Genomic DNA, 16,798 nt, shown 5'->3' with positions numbered 1-16,798 from the left:
TCCACATGTGTTGAGGTGAATTATAGTGTAAATTAGTTTAAATTGCGCCCTAATCCACCTCAATGCAAGTGGATTATGGTCAATACTAGGTACCCAAACTAGATCTGAGGCTTCTACGATGATGTGCGCTTGCGTCCTTTAGATGCAAGTGCGCAACAAATACAACCGAGAAATCTCTTTTGAGCCTTTGAGTTACAAACCCTTTGCTATTGATGAGTTACAAACCCCTTGCTATTGAGTATAATTTAACTCATAAACATAGAAGACATAAATATAGAAGTGACTGTTATTATCATTTATCTATTCTGCTCATTCGTTATAACAAATAATAATGTTCTCCTCTATATATAATAGAAAGTTAGTTTTATATAGCTTTCAGCAGAATATGGGTCTTCGAGGCCCAAACTAGTTTCTTAACAGACACATCGTGTCCCAACTCCCCATAGAACGATGGGAACTCCCCGCTGCGGGCTGCATTGGGACGACTGTAGACGGCTGCAGTAACAATCCATGCACGAGAAGAAATGGAGTTCAGAGGCAAACCTCCTGATGGTTATTATTAGTACTGCTGAATCGTGTCAGTTGATTCAGTTTGGCACAACCACTCTAACGACAGTCGACAGAGAGTTACCAAAGCTCAGTGATGGGATCCGTATATCGGCTCTCAGCAGAGCGGCCGGAACGATGCCCCATACATAGGCATAGCTACTGTAATTTACAGGTCGTCCGTGCGTGGCGGCTTGTGCGCTCTTTTAAAAAAATCGCCAGTCCACACGCGCTCGGCACAAGGGAAGCACGGCACTGATCAGCTAGCGGCCACGGCGTCAGCCGCCAGAGGACCCGAGCTCAGGAGCTGGCGGAGCATGGGCGCACCGTGATCCCTGCGCCGGCTGCTGCTGCCGCTGCCGCCTCTTGACGCGCCTTCGCCATCCATCATCCAGAGGAAGTTCTTGACGACGCGAGCCGACGATGGCGCCGTTGGTGTCGTCTGGTGGCCGGCGGAAGCTTCTTGTGCTTGGTCTGATGTACCGTCCGCTAGTTTCTCCTGTGAGGTGATGCGATGTGGCGTGAGGGGTTGGGCATGTTCGTTGTTCGAAGGAAACAGAACGTCGACAAGAGTTTATGCATGGCCGCCGTTCAAGGATGTAAGTACCATCAGAGCCGAGTTCTCCATCCTTAGCTTCTGGGAGCTTTCCGTTAGCCTGCTGATCTCGCTTCGGAGGGACGTGTTCTCCGCGGTCAGTAGCTCTACTCTTCTAGCCAGTTCTTCAGTCTCAGCCTGAAACGACAGGAAAAACCAACATGAGCACTGTGCAAGAAAGGTTGGAATCGAGATGTAACCGAGGCGCCCTATTAGACTCACTCACTCTACAGGCTGAATATTATACGTTCTGCTGTCAAAGGTGGTACAGTACCTCTGTGAAGTGAATGGTCTCCGAAACAATTAATAGCATGGTTGGCAAAAGCATCTCGGTTTACCTGCTTCCTCAGCCTTGAGCGCCGGGCAGATTCCCTGTTTGACTGCTTCCTCCTTTCACGCTTCGATTCCTTGTCGTCCTGGCAATACAGCAAGAGTTACACTTACACACACCAATTGCTTCGAGCAAACCAAGAATTTTTAATCCTAGAAGTTGAACCCATTCTAGCCGCTCACAATAATGTCAATTAGTTCTATAAAGCAACCAAGAAACCCTATAAAGACACTCTACTGTACTGAGTACCGTCGTCTTTTTACGAGGTGGAGGAGAGAAAAGCATAATTGCCCAATCCAGGTGCCACATCAAACATACCTTAGCTGGCCATTCGGTTGATGTCGCACCACTAACTTTGAAGTCACTACCGGTGCTCACACATGGTTTCATCATTGTGTCTGGAATGCGCACACTGGACAAAGCTGGCAATCTTCCTGATTCCCCACATGTTTCTGAACCAAAAAAAAAAGGGGGGAATCAAGGACCTTTTGCCATATCATTGAAACTAGATACATAGTTAAAGCATGTATCTAGAAAAGCTATAATGACCTATAATTTGCAACGGAGGAAATAGGTTGCAAAATGATAGGAAAGAATTCTGGATCGTCTGACAGAAAAATATACGATTATCATGTGTTTGATGATTGTGAACGACATAATAAATACAGGAGTAAATCAGTAGACTACCTGATGTAGTCCTATCATCTAAGCTCCTCTTCTTTGGAGTTCCGCTGACCTATATACAACGAAAAAGAATGCTTACAGTGTTAATATCTGTTGGCTAACTCGGAACATCATGACACCATTGACCACAGAAGAGTACCTTTGGGTTGTTTCCATCGCTGGATCCTTCTAGGCTGTGATCCCCACTAAATTCACAGCATCATCCAGATACAACAGAACTCAGTTTACACAGAGATAACAAACATGTGTTGACACCTTTTCGGAGGCGCCAATTACTCAAGAGAACCAGCGGCGGTGCTCTCTGCACAGGGGCGGACGGTCCGCGCGCTGGGGCCGGACGGTCCGCGGCCTGGTGCGAGGCGGCGGTGCTTTCTGGTCAGGCGCGGACGGTCCGCGGCACAGGGCCGGACGGTCCGCGACCTGGTGCAGGAGCCCGAGTTCCCTGCCTGACGGCCGGACGGTCCGCGCCCTAGGGCCGGACGGTCCGCGCGTGCGCAGGGGCGGCGGAAGACCGCCGACGGCGCCTGGATCTCGCTCCCGGGAGGGACCCCGTCGGGGAGGAGAGATCCTAGGTGGTGTCTAGGCTCGGGCCGGCCGACCTAGACTCCTCTAATCGACGTAGAGCCGAAGAGAGACGAAGAATTTGGGGATTGGATAGCTAAACCTAAACTAGACTAGAACTACTCCTAGGATAAAATGCGAAATAGAAGTTGTATTGATTCGATTGTTGATGATTACAAATCGGCCGTAGACCTCTCTATTTATAGAGGAGGGGGGCTGGACCCTTTACACAACTGATTCCGAGCTAATCCCGCGAATATAGCTAACAACCGTAGCACAAAACTCGGAACCCTAATCTGTTCTGCGCACGCGCGGACCGTCCGGCCCCAGCGCGCGGACCGTCCGGACCGCGGACCGTCCGGCCTCAGGGCCGGACAGTCCGCCGGCTCAAATCTGGCTCGAACATATGCCCCCCTGCCTTTTGGTGGAGCTGGGCGAACCAAAAGCAACTAACTCGATGTGATCACATCGGTTTTCTTAGGCATCTTGCCACATACTAGGATGGTACCGTTTGAGGAAACGCCCATTCAAAGCCTTAGGTAAATCCTTGCCTTGTAATGTTTGTAGTAAATAAGCGTTACCAGACATCACCTGTTTCACTTTATAAGGACCCTCCCAGCTTGGCGACCATTTCCCGAACTTTCGGTCTTTATTCCTTAGAGGCAGAATGGTCTTCCACACCAAGTCTCCTACTTGGAATGATTTTGCTTTGACCTTCTTGTTGTAGGCCCTGGCTACCATGATCTTGTCCTTTTCTATTGCTCCCAAAGCTATCATCCTCTTGTCAGTCACCTCATCAATATTATCCATCATTGAATTATAATAATCAGTAGTAGTTAGATCATTTTGTCTGGCAAACCTGACAGCATTCAAACTTATTTCCACAGGTAACACTGCTTCCTGCCCATAGACAAGCTCAAAAGGAGATACTTTAGTAGCACTATGCTTAGATATTCTATGAGCCCATAAAGCTTCAGACAAAATCTTATGCCAATGTCTAGGATTATCAGATACCTTTTTCTTTATCAAATTAATCAATGTCCTATTACTAGACTCGGCCTGTCCATTGGCCTGAGCATAATATGGAGACGAATTAAGCAGCTTAATTCTGTATAATTCAGCAAATTCACGTACCTCCTTTGACATAAAAGAAGTACCTTGATCTGTAGTCAAGGTCTGGGGAATGCCGAATCTATGAATAATATGCTCAGTTATGAACTCAATTACCTCCTTGTGCGTCATGTTCCTTAGAGCAACGGCTTCAGTCCATTTGGTGAAATAGTCAGTGGCAACTAACACAAGCCGATGCCCCTTTGATGATGAAGGATGAATTTCTCCAATAAAGTCTAATCCCCATCCTCTGAATGGCCAAGGCTTGATGATAGGATGTAATTCGGCTGCAGGGACCAACTGTAGGTCGCCGAATTTTTAACACACTTGGCACCCCTTGTAGTACTTGAAACAATCAGCTGTCATACTAGGCCAATAAAAACCAGACCTTCGCAACAACCACTTCATCTTTGGAGCTGATTGATGGGTACCACAAATTCCTTCATGTACTTCGGCCATGGCTAATATAGCATCATCTGGGCCCAAGCACTTAAGCAGGACATCATTAACCGTTCGGCGGTAAAGTTCATCACTTATCAAAACATACTTGAAAGCTGTTCGCCGAATGTTCTTATCTGTCCTGATATTGGGATTTTGCAAATAATTAAGTATAGGTGTCCTCCAATCACTTGTATCGGCTTCATTGTCAGCCGAATTGATTAAGAGAACCTTTCTGGTAACTTCGGACGGTCCGGCGTCAACACGCGGACGGTCCGCGACCTGGGAATTTGGCTCTGCACTGGTTATCAGATTTTCAGTTTTGTGAAATTTCCCTCTCTTTATCCGATAACCCGATGCATCTTGTGCCAAGTTGTTAGCTCTATGATTCTCAACTCTAGAGATATGCTGAATACTGAATTCATCAAAAGAATGGATTATGCTCCAACATTTCTCACGATAACTATTTAGAGTACCATCAAGACATTGATATTCTTCTAACACTTGTTGGACAACCAGCTGAGAATCACCAAATACCTTCACATGTTTTACTCCCATACCATTTAACAGTTCTAAACCGAATAGGAGGGCCTCATATTCAGCTTGATTATTAGTGCAATATGTTTTCAATCGGCTAGAGAAGTCAAAGGAGACATTACTTGGTGAAACAAGCACAATGCCAATTCCTTGCCCTTCATTGCAAACCGATCCATCAAAATATAAAGTCCAAGGAGTAATAGTGAGGTATGACATGTCTAGTTCATGAATATCATTAACCCGATGTTCTACAATGAAATCCGCTATGACTTGGCCCTTCATAGATTTCAAGGGTTCATAGGCCAAGTCATATTCTACGAGTGCATAGGCCCACTTACCAATTCTACCACTCATAATTGGGTTATGCAACATGTATTTGATCACATCGGCTTGACCAGAAACAGTGCAATGACTAGACAATAAATAGCATCTACATTTGGTGCATGCAAAAAACAAGCATAAGCATAACTTTTCAATAAAAGTGTACCTTGTTTCAGCATCCACCAACCTTCGGCTTAGATATGTCACCACATGCTCCTTCCCCTCGGTTTCTTGTGTCAGAACAGCCCCAATGACCTTATCCTCAGCCGCAATGTATAATCGGAATGGTACTCCTGCTCGTGGTGCTTTTAATACGGGAGCCGAAGATAAGTATTTTTTGATGAGATCAAATGCTTCTTGTTGTTCTGCCCCCCAAGCGAATTCGGCATCATTCTTAAGCCGAAGAATAGGGGTGAACGCATCAATCTTCCCGGCTAGGTTAGAAATAAACCTTCGTAAATAATTCACCTTGCCGAGAAACCTTTGTACCTCGACCTTACAGGTCGGAGGTCCCACACTCCGAATAGACTTGATTCGGTCAGGGTCTATTTCTATACCATGTTCATGTATGACAAATCCTAAAAACTTACCAGCCGACACTCCAAAAGCACATTTACGTGGGTTCATTTTCAAACCATACTGACGCATTTTATCAAAGGCTTTGCGCAAATCAGCTATATGAGAACTAAACTCAGCCGATTTGACTACAATATCATCAATGTAAACTTCCACGGTGTTTCCTAACAATTCATGGAAGATCAAATTCATAGCCCTCTGATAAGTAGCACCAGCATTTTTCAGACCAAATGTCATGACAACCCATTCAAATAAACCAATGAAGCCTGGACATATAAAGGCCGTTTTAGACGCATCTTCTTCGGCCATGAAAATTTGATTATATCCGGCATTACCATCAAGGAAGCTAATAATTCTATTTCCTGATGCATTATTGATTAATGTATCGGCTATGGGCATGGGATATTCGTCTTTAGGAGTTGCTCTATTTAAATTGCGAAAATCAATGCATACTCTAAGTTTACCTGACTCCTTCTTCTCCACCGGCACAATATTGGAGACCCATTCTGCGTATCTGCAAGGTCTGATAAAATCAGCTTCTAGCAGCCGGTGGATTTCGTCCTTGATGCGTGGGAGAAGATCTGGACGAAATGTTCTAGCTCTTTGCTTGAAAGGTCTGAAACCAGATTTAATAGGCAGCCGATGCTCTACGATCTCTCGGCTTAATCCAGGCATTTCAGTATAATTCCAAGCAAAGCAATCTGAATATTCCTTCAATAGACCGATCATCTCATCTCTAGGATCGGTCTCCAGGGTCTTGTTTACAAAAGTCGGCCTTGGAGTTTTACCATCTCCTATGTCAATCTCCTCCAAAGGATCGGCCGATGTAAACCCCTGTCCTAGTTTATCAAGATCTCTGAATTCCTCTATCATGTCCCCCACAGAGGAATCAGATGATCTTTGTGTGATGGCGGACTTTCCGGTCTCGTGGACCGGATCACCCGTAATACTGTCTTTTCGCTGTGGTAGATGTTCGGTCTTAAAGTCCGAACTCTTTTGTGAAAGACCAGACCATCCGGCCTTGGCGGCCGAACTGTCCGTGACCAAAGACTCATGAACTTTGTGTGTATTCATCATTTAACTTTATTTAGGATTTAGCCGATTCTCCATCGGCTCTAGCATTACAGGAATGAAACCTTTCTTATCTATACTTATGAATTGATAATCAGAAAAGTCTACTCCTGTGAGACATGTAGCAGTCTCATAAGTCCAGAGTACAGGGGCATCGGCCACAGCGATGCAGGCCGATACATCAGCATGTACTTGTTCTATGTCATCGCCTACCCATTGTATCAGCATTTGATGTAATGTAGAAGGTATACATTGATTGGCGTGAATCCAATCTCTGCCTAGGATTAAACTGTAATTTCCTTCTACATCAGCGACGAAGAATGCAGCAGCAAGGGTCTTAGTCCCGATGGTTAATTCAACGGACGTGACTCCCCTGGCTTTGATCGAACTATCAGTCCCAACACCGCTGAGGGTCATGTTGGTCTTGACAAGTTCGTCATCTTGTTTACCTAATTTTCTGTATAATGAATAAGGCATTAGATTTACAGCCGCCCCTCCATCTACCAACATCTTAGCAATCGGTATCCCATCAATGTGACCGCGCACGAAGAGCGGCTTTAAATGATTTACCGATTCCTTTGGTTTAGTAAAGGCGGCTTCTTTAGGACCAAAATCAAACTGGGCAACAACAGGTTCATCGTCGCCGATGATAGTACAATCGGCAGAAAATGTAATAATATTTACATCCATACCTGGGCGTTCTGGAGAAACCTCGTAGTCGACCAGGTCTTCTCCCAGCAGGTCGTCCTCTTCCATTGATGTTGTCGTGTCGTTGGAGGCTTCCTGGTGAACGGCGGACGGTCCGCGTGTGGGGGCCGGACGGTCCGCGCTTGGTGCAGGTTGTCCAGAGACTTCCTGGTGAACGGCGGACGGTCCGCGCGCAGAGGCCGGACGGTCCGCGCCTGGTGCAGATTGACTTTCTATTTCTGTGGCCGTTTGTTTTTTCTCAACGGCCTTCGGTCTCCATTTCTTTTGTGGTGGCGGGTATAGTGGATGTGTGTCATTAAATGTCTTTTCCGCCTCCTTCTCCTGGCTCTCCTTTGCTCTTAGGCGCTGTAATTTTCTCTTTTGGGATCGTGTCAATCCCGCTGGGCACCATCGAGGCATGGAGTATTTTGGATCAGCTGTTTTGATGGTAGCTGTATCCTTTTCTGTTGTGTTGGCCGATTTGCCGAAAATCATCGGCCCTTTATTGTCTCCCTGTATGACAACATCTGCAGTGCCTATTTTGATGATGTCCTTTTTTGTTGTTCTTTGAGTTGCTACAGGCATATGCCCCCCTGCCGGATTGGTCGGCCTAGGAGGCCGAGTAGTCCGGCAATCTTGTTGGGCCTGTGCCTGGTGACCAGATTCAGCAGCGCTCAATCGGTCTTGCACTGGCGGCGCCAACCTATCAAAAACGGATGTTTGGGGTGCCCCCCAGGTGGGGTACTGTGGCATCCCAAATGGATATGGTGGCATGCCCCACATTTGATTTGGGACATATGGTGGAGGTAAGTATGTGTATGGATATGGCATAGATGGATAAGGAGGTGGAGGGGTCCATGTCGGCATGCTAGGTCTCAATTGTACAATAGGACCTTTCATTCCTTCCGATTGGTGAGGTGGTCCAATCGGCCTGACCTGACGTTGCTCATGAATGGGTGAGCGGGGTCGCTTCGGTGGCCGGCCTTCTTTTTCACATATTTAGACAACAATTGATCGAAAGTTGGGCCAGGCTTGATCAGCCGACCAGCTGCTTTAAATGTATTTGTTTTCCACGTACCTATCTCTGGTCGTCGTGGTTTGAAGGTACGTGGTCGCTGCGAGTCCTGAGTACGGCCGGACCGTCCGCCGGAGCTCTCCGGACCGTCCGGTGGGGTCCCGGACCGTCCGCGCCTATGTGTCGGACCGTCCGGGATACGCAGCACGAGTTCCTGCATCTGTCTCCCTGTCTGCGCTTGCCCCCCAGTGCTGGAGGCTGTGATGGTCACCTTTAGGGTCTCCCCTCCATCGGGAGTCTTCTCGGCTACCACTTTTCTGCAAGAAACTTTATGATCCTCATCGGCCTTTTTAGAATTGCCGATGATTGCCTCTTTGCCTTTGCTTTTATCGGCTGTGTTTGGCCGAACCAGGACTTTCTTGCCCTCAAAGTCGATCACATTCATTGGAAAGGGCTATGTATCCACCTGCATTTCCTGAAATTTCAATCGTCCCTCATTAATGGCCGATTGAATCTGTCGTCGGAATACATTACAATCATTAGTGGCATGAGAAAATGAGTTATGCCACTTGCAGTATGCACGACGTTTTAGCTCGTCGGCGAATGGAACAGTGTGATTTATTTTAATATTGCCATTTTTGAGTAATTCGTCAAATATTTTATCACACTTACCAACATTAAACGTAAACTTAACCTCCTCTTGCCGTTTCTTTTGAACCGGCTGCAAGGAGGAACAAGCCGAAGATTTGGCCTGTTTTGGCCAAACCATTTCAGCAGCATATACTTCGGCTGATTCGTCATCTGAGCTACTTTGGTCGCATTCTACTATATGTACATTGTGAAGCATTGTTTTAGCAGTTTCTTTGCTCCGGCTTTCGCAAGCCAAAGCCCTCTGGTGTAACTGTGCTAGTGTAAAAAATTGGATGCCTTCTAATCTCTCTTTTAAATAATATCGTAGACCATTAAAGGCTAATCCTACTAGCTGTTTTTCTGCTAAATGAATTTGAAAGCATCGGTTTCTTGTATCGCGGAATCTCCGGATGTAATCATTAACCGATTCGTCTTTTGTCTGTCGCAATGACACTAAATCTACCAAATCCAATTCATAATCACCGGAGAAAAAATGATCATGAAATTTTTGTTCTAGATCCCCCCATGATGAAATGGAATTAGGAGGCAAAGTGGCATACCATGCAAACGCGGTTCCTGTTAGCGATAATGAAAATAAACGTACGCGAAATGCCTCTGTGTCGGCCAATTCTCCCAATTGTGCTAAGAACTGGCCTATATGTTCGCGTGTGTTTTTCCCTTGATCACCCGAAAATTTTGCGAATTCGGGTATCCTGGTTCCCTGTGGGTATGGGTGGTGATCAAATCGGCTGTCATAAGGTTTCCGATATGATTGCCCCCCAGGGACCATGCTTACTCCGAGCTTATCTCGGAACGCCCCGGCTATTTCTTCCCTTACTATATCAATGGCAGCCGGTGCAAGACCACCGGCTCTCTGGTCAAACATAGGTGGGGTTGGCTGGATATTAGCATGTTGTCTTTCCCCCCATTGGTTTGAGTTACGTGGTGCATTTTCATTTGCCCTATATGGGTCATAGGTTTGATCGTTTCTTTCCGGCCTTCTAGGTGGGGCCGGAAAGCTTTCCTGGGCTTTGGATCCTGAATTAATGGGCTGGTGCATCGCATAGTGTGATGGGAAGTGTTGCTGGGACGGGCGAGGATTCATGTAATAATCCTCCTCAAAATACTCATGCACGGACTGTCCGGATACGTACCCGGACCGTCCGTGGTTATATGCGGACCGTCCGTCGTTGTATGCGGACCGTCCGACTGGGTAGTTTGGGTTCTGTGCCGTGTGTGGTGGCTCGGGCGCATATCTAGGTAACTCATTAAAAATAGGCCCGACTGTTGCTGGCCCGGACGGTCCGCGCTCACGTGCGGACGGTCCGGGCATGTGCAGATCGGCTGGTTTGCTGCCGATTTGCGGTTGCTTAGGGTATGTGTCCATCGGCATCCCATAAAGGGGTTGTGACTGGTCGTGACAACCTGTAGCCGATGTGTTACACGCGTTATCTCCTAACCCAACCTCGTGTGAAGGAAAATTTGCGATGTTAGACTTATCGAATGCACGTACTAGTCTCTTAACATCGCTTTGCATACCCCCTATGATGCTCTGCATTTGTTCACGCTGCTCTTCTACATAATTTCTAAGAGATTGTAGCTCGTTGGTATTACTTACATTGGGGATATCTGGCGTGGGTTGGAGCGAAGCCGGATCCGTCGCCCGATGTCGGACGACCTTGTTGTTCCTGTCCACTTTGAAGTTGGCCAGGAACTTTGCTTTCGCCTCCTGGATCATCCGCTCCTTGTGCTCCTCGAACTGGAGCTGCTCGTCAGCCGGCAAGGTTTCCCAAGTTGGCTCTATGATGTTGCTTGGAGAAATATCAGAGCTATCCCTTGAACCGGCCATTGAGGGCCGATTTGATGAGCTTAGATATGTCTTCCCCAGCGGAGTCGCCAAAAAGTATGTTGACACCTTTTCGGAGGCGCCAATTACTCAAGAGAACCAGCGGCGGTGCTCTCTGCACAGGGGCGGACGGTCCGCGGCCTGGTGCGAGGCGGCGGTGCTTTCTGGTCAGGCGCGGACGGTCCGCGGCACAGGGCCGGACGGTCCGCGACCTGGTGCAGGAGCCCGAGTTCCCTGCCTGACGGCCGGACGGTCCGCGCCCTAGGGCCGGACGGTCCGCGCGTGCGCAGGGGCGGCGGAAGACCGCCGACGGCGCCTGGATCTCGCTCCCGGGAGGGACCCCGTCGGGGAGGAGAGATCCTAGGTGGTGTCTAGGCTCGGGCCGGCCGACCTAGACTCCTCTAATCGACGTAGAGCCGAAGAGAGACGAAGAATTTGGGGATTGGATAGCTAAACCTAAACTAGACTAGAACTACTCCTAGGATAAAATGCGAAATAGAAGTTGTATTGATTCGATTGTTGATGATTACAAATCAGCCGTAGACCTCTCTATTTATAGAGGAGGGGGGCTGGACCCTTTACACAACTGATTCCGAGCTAATCCCGCGAATATAGCTAACAACCGTAGCACAAAACTCGGAACCCTAATCTGTTCTGCGCACGCGCGGACCGTCCGGACCGCGGACCGTCCGGCCTCAGGGCCGGACAGTCCGCCGGCTCAAATCTGGCTCGAACAACATGCCAGAACAGTACACTTCCAAATTCGTAGGAAAAAATATATTAGAAATATCATGTAACCACCTTGTTTTCTCACTGTTGCCACTTGACACAGCAGATCCATCAATTTCCTTTAGTTTCTTGTTTAAACTATTATCCTTGCTGTTCCCAGACTTAGCTGGCTCCGCACTCAATGGGTTTACCACCTTCACAAAAAAAAAAAACAGTCAACATATGTAATAAAATATAGTAACATCTTAATTAGTTACTAAAGTATGACTGTATGAGCCAAGTAGAGATAGGTACACTGCAAGTCTGCAATGCCATACTTACTAGGGGCATGAGTGGATGCAGGAAACCACCAGCATGTGGGTATATTGCAGCATATGATTTTCCAAAGGCAGCCGGTGGCATAGTCTGCAAAGACGCTGGCGGAGGTTATAATTGTACAAGACAAATCAAAATGTATACAGCATTTGGTATATCAAGATTTAACTCAAAATACCTGCGGACCCCACACATATGGTGGAGGGGCATGACCAGGCGCTATTCCAGGGTTAAAGAAAGCTGGTGGCAAGACCCCTGGGCCATAATATGCCTGCACCGGTGGTTCTATGGTTTAGTCGGTTGCTCAATAAGAAAGGAAAACTTGATTTCAACAATAATAAGAAAAAAATCAAGTATAAGGCAGTTAACCTGCACAGTCGACCAATCAAAGCATGGATAAATAGCTGGCTGATCCTGCAACACAATCAGCTATTAATTAGACACCAAACCAGCTAGTCGACCAATAAGTGCATGTAACTAGAAAAGTTCCTTCAGAACATTATATACATGCTTGATTGCTATTGAATGTCTAACCTTCTGTTACTTTGTAACAATCACATAGGAAAGAAAAAGAACACCCACATTCCCACAATACTAACACTCGATAACATTTACTACCAATAAGCTTTAATGGGACTTTTCTATGCATTTGATTGTTCATTTTTATCCTTGGTTAAATCCAATGATTGTAAAATCAGTAAGGAAAACAATGATAACTCGATGTATTTACCTTGGGTGGTGATGGTGCTTTTACTGAATTCTGAGTAACTACAGCTTCATCATGACCCATGTTTTTTTGTGAATGACTGCATATTTTATGATAAGAGATGTGACATTAGTTAAGGAAAAATAGCATCTGCACAAATAGAACTTCCAAAATGTCTACTTCATCATTCAGTGAATAATAATTATCAAATTGTGATTGGTTGTAAGCTCTCCACCATTTTACTTATTTATACAATATTGAGCAACTCTCCTATGTGTTCGAGGGAAAACAACATTTTGTAGTTGTAGGCTCCGCACGAATATCCAACACATCGTCCCATTAAAAAAACCAAGCTGTTACTGTAGATTTTCATGAATTAGATTACTCAAATTGATATGATTATATCCCTAATATTTATTAACATACCAGAAATATGCAATAAGTTCATGTAATTTGAAAGCCCATGCTTATCCCTGGTCCTTACAGGTCAACACTAGATTTTTTGTGTATGTGCAGTACAATCTTTTTCGCCATCGTGCGGAAACACATTTTCATTAAGCAAAAATAGAGTTTAACAATACAAAGCTTGGACGGTAACTGGTGATTACTGAGCCAAACGCCCCCTAAGCTCACTCGGTTGTGATTACAAATAAACTAGGTGACACGGCGCAATCATCAAAGGAGGCCCTGGACTAGGCGGGCTAAAGAACATTGTGCTCTAACCCGGCAAAGTCCAACTCCATGACTACCGGATCCACACCATCAGAGAATAGTGCCTGAAGGGCCTCATGCTTGGAGGCAGACAAGGGAGCAGCAGAGATAGCAAAAATAGCCTGGAATCTGTTGAAAGCCTCAGGGTCTGGGCTCTGGGCCACGTTCACGACCTCTAGCTTTTGCATCAGCACATTTTGTACCCAGACAGTAGGGTTGGAAGTCCTGGCTTGGCAGTCAGCCTTCCACCCCGATGCACCGAAACTACCGTTGAAGGTATCTTGGACTGTATCCATTGGAGAATAGATTAAGCTTATCCAGATGGTGGGGTGCGTTCTAATCCATCAGGTTACAACATTTTAATCATCTACGTTCAAAATAACGTTTAAACCCTCCGCGTTCAAAAAAATATTTAAATCATCTATGTTCAAAAAACATTTAACTCATCTTGGGTGCCTGTCTCCTCCTTGACTTTTGCAAAAATTATAATCGTGTGCCCATTGCAACAGGGGCATAGACAAGGGGGCGGGAAGGGGCTGCCCCACCTAACGTTGCATAGTTTTCACTACTATTTTATTATTTCTCACTAATCACTAGAGATTATAAATGAACATGCTTTACTAACTAATTTTAGGTTGCTTTTCTCAAACACATCTCTTGATCATCTAATGTTAAGTGGCTAAATAAAATAAATATGTGATGTGAATTGTCGATCTACGAAGAATGTCACTTCAATTCTTATCTTCAATTTAGATATTTACTCTGTCCTGTAATATAGTGCATTCCGAAAAAAAATAAGACAGCTTAAGGGAATCCTTAAATAGTGCAACCCCATAGATTAAACTCAATAGATATCCCCAATTAAGATGTTTCTTCTCCAATTATAGTAACTTTTTTAACAAACTTTGTCAAAATCTAAGCATTGACACCATGTAGAATGCATTATATTTCAGTATAAGGTTAAAAGTCACAATGCACTATATATTCCAGGATAATATAGGGAATAGCATTTTTCTAAGATGAAAAGCTTAAAGATGATTTATTATATCAGTTTTTTCAAGCCAACATCAAAGTCTAGTGCTATATATTTTTTGTCGACACTTAGTGAGCCCCCTATATCCGGACCCATATCTGAATTCTGGCTCCACCCTGCATCGCATGGTACTTACTTCGATCAAAATGATACATTTTTCACCTTTGGTGAAAAGGTAGAAGGTGAAGTGATAGCCTAGATCCTTTAGCTCCGTGTTTACAACTTAATTTCTGGAATCCATTTTACCTCCTCTCCGATGCATGAAGAATAATGAAACAAGCAACCCGATTGCGTTGTGTCCGATATTTGTCGGTGTACCTTTCACTGTATGACAGGACCACGGAATAGTGGTAGAGCCTGATAAAGCCATCCTACTATCGAACTTTCGGTTGATAAATCACATCGTAACTAATACGGTCTTGTAAGGTAGGGACAGTAACATCTGCTTGTTTCATGAGACCGAGAAGTGATTGTTTTCTTTTCTGTCATGTGATCGTGTCCCCGAACCAATTGACAATTTGGCATCCCCTTAAGGCCTTGTTTGGATACTTCTGTATTCACCTCAATGCACGTGTTACATCAACACACGTGTATTAAGATGTAAATTATTTTAAGTTACACTCTAATCCACCTCAATACACATGGATTGAGACATGGACTGAGGAGTTGAAGCCTAAGAAAGGCTGAGCTACCAATAACAAGAAGAGAGTACCGTCTTCGCCTTTGGCAGACTAAACGTAACTGTCCAAGACCACTCATTCAAAATCGTAAACAGCATCCACGCGGAACCCCGGTTGAGAGCTGACTAGATCAGCAGTCTCGTCTGTCCAACGCATAGAAAGGCGAGGTGACGCCTGGACCGGGAGACGACAAGGACAAGGATGATATCCTGTACGGGTACTAATTTTACATTCTTCACATCCTGTACGGGCACCCATTTTACATTCTTCCATGCACCGTATAGGGGTAGCGTGCTGATTTTGAAGATTAGAGATACATGAGAAGAAGAGTGAACCACGCTACAGACTACACCCACAGGCGCAGCATCATGTCGTAACCGTCGGCAGCGAGTTGGCAGCGGCAAAGCATGTACTAGTAGACTAGTAGCACCGATGCATGCTGCAAAGGCACTACAGGATCCTAACGGGAAGCAGCGAAATTTTATGGAGCGCAGTAGAGCCGAGCTTACTGCAGCATATCTCTCGACCCTTCGTGAAGGTCACAACTCCAAATGGGCGGAGTGAGGGTGCAACTGGAGGGCGCGCGCATTGCGTGGTAAGACTTAAGAGGGGGGCAGGGGGATGGATCGAGCGTACCTTGAACCGGTGGCCGCGCCGGGTCGGGTCGGGGTCGAGGAGGCCTCGCGAGGATCGGCGGACGAGCCGGATGCGGAAACACTCACCCCGGGGAGGCGGGAGTCGGAATTCGGAAAGGAGAGGCGGCGCCGCGGCGGGAAGGCGAGGAGAGGGAGATGAGGGATGCGTATGCCGTATGCGTGCGGCGGGGCTGGAGCGTTTGGTTTGGAGTTCGGACTTTGGAGTTTGGACTTTGGAGACGGGACGGGAGGAGTAGCCAAAGGAGGACCGGAGGAGGAGACTAGTCGCTCGCGCGAGGAGCGCGGAAGACGCTGCCACGTCACAGGGGCACGCGTCGGTGCCCGATAAGCTGGTGAACGCGTGGCAGTCAGTTTGGCTGCCTGGAGGCATCGGTTGGTGTCCGCCACAGGTCACATACTCCGATGCCATGTGCAATGTGCTCATGTCATGTGCATCGATCCTTTGCGTTCCCGAATTTTACTACTACTCAGACACGGTGTATTTGTACATGGCCCTCCCCTGCCTGAATATTTCCCTTTTTTCCCAACCTGCATACCGTATAGGTTCAGCGAGGACGTGTCGGTATTTGGTTTGGATCACGCGTAATTTATCCCTATCACAAACACATTTGTCAGTTGCCAAGTTCAGCACAGCATCATTTACCCGTGAAACACACTTGTGTTGTGAGCACATGTGTAAATGACCTGTGGGACCGTGGACCACTAATATCGGGCATGATGGGCATCGGCCGGACGCAGTGCCACGAGATCTGGGCGGAGAGGGGCGAGGATGACCGGATGAGTTGTGCGGCTGTGCAGCCAGACCACGGTGCGCGTGCTCCGCGTGCCCGCGTCACCCCTGTCGCGCGTCTTGTGCGCACGTGTCCGCTCGGCAGCCGGTCTACGCGTCCCAGCGGTTGCCTCACTCCAGGTAGGGGTGAAAACGGGCGGATACGGACGGATATTAGCTCATCCCGTATCCTACCCTAATGTATTTAAAACGGATTCGGGATCGGATACGGATAGTTAGAAACGGGACGG

The 16,798-nt window shown here is 46.6% G+C and overlaps 1 protein-coding gene across 1 annotated transcript; it reads right to left on the bottom strand.

Moving 5' to 3' along the window:
- Positions 1 to 532: 532 nt before the first annotated feature.
- LOC542188 (bZIP transcription factor 1) lies at positions 533 to 15,973 on the bottom strand. Its single transcript, NM_001111802.2, has 12 exons — positions 15,759 to 15,973; positions 12,723 to 12,798; positions 12,362 to 12,406; positions 12,171 to 12,263; positions 11,999 to 12,082; positions 11,750 to 11,871; positions 2,296 to 2,341; positions 2,160 to 2,208; positions 1,791 to 1,924; positions 1,480 to 1,557; positions 1,154 to 1,279; positions 533 to 1,045 (listed from the first exon to the last, which is right to left on the bottom strand). Exons 2-12 carry the CDS (start codon positions 12,780 to 12,782, stop codon positions 806 to 808), a joined length of 1,077 nt encoding a protein of 358 aa, NP_001105272.2. The 5' UTR covers positions 12,783 to 12,798; positions 15,759 to 15,973; the 3' UTR covers positions 533 to 805.
- Between the last annotated feature and the right edge of the window lie 825 nt (positions 15,974 to 16,798).

This window comes from Zea mays, chromosome 3, assembly GCF_902167145.1.
Source record: "Zea mays cultivar B73 chromosome 3, Zm-B73-REFERENCE-NAM-5.0, whole genome shotgun sequence".
Lineage (NCBI taxonomy): Eukaryota > Viridiplantae > Streptophyta > Magnoliopsida > Poales > Poaceae > Zea > Zea mays.
The sequence above is the reverse complement of the archived record's forward strand: the minus strand, read 5'-3'. Positions and strand labels throughout refer to the sequence as shown.

Excerpts from the sequence above, each read along its gene's own strand:
- LOC542188 (NM_001111802.2), bottom strand. The coding sequence starts at position 12,782 with ATGGGTCATGATGAAGCTGTAGTTACTCAGAATTCAGTAAAAGCACCA. Across the intron at positions 12,083-12,170 it reads CATATGTGTGGGGTCCGCAG|ACTATGCCACCGGCTGCCTT; the intron begins GTATTTTGAGTT and ends GCGTCTTTGCAG. Across the intron at positions 1,046-1,153 it reads TGGAGAACTCGGCTCTGATG|GAGAAACTAGCGGACGGTAC; the intron begins GTACTTACATCC and ends ATCACCTCACAG.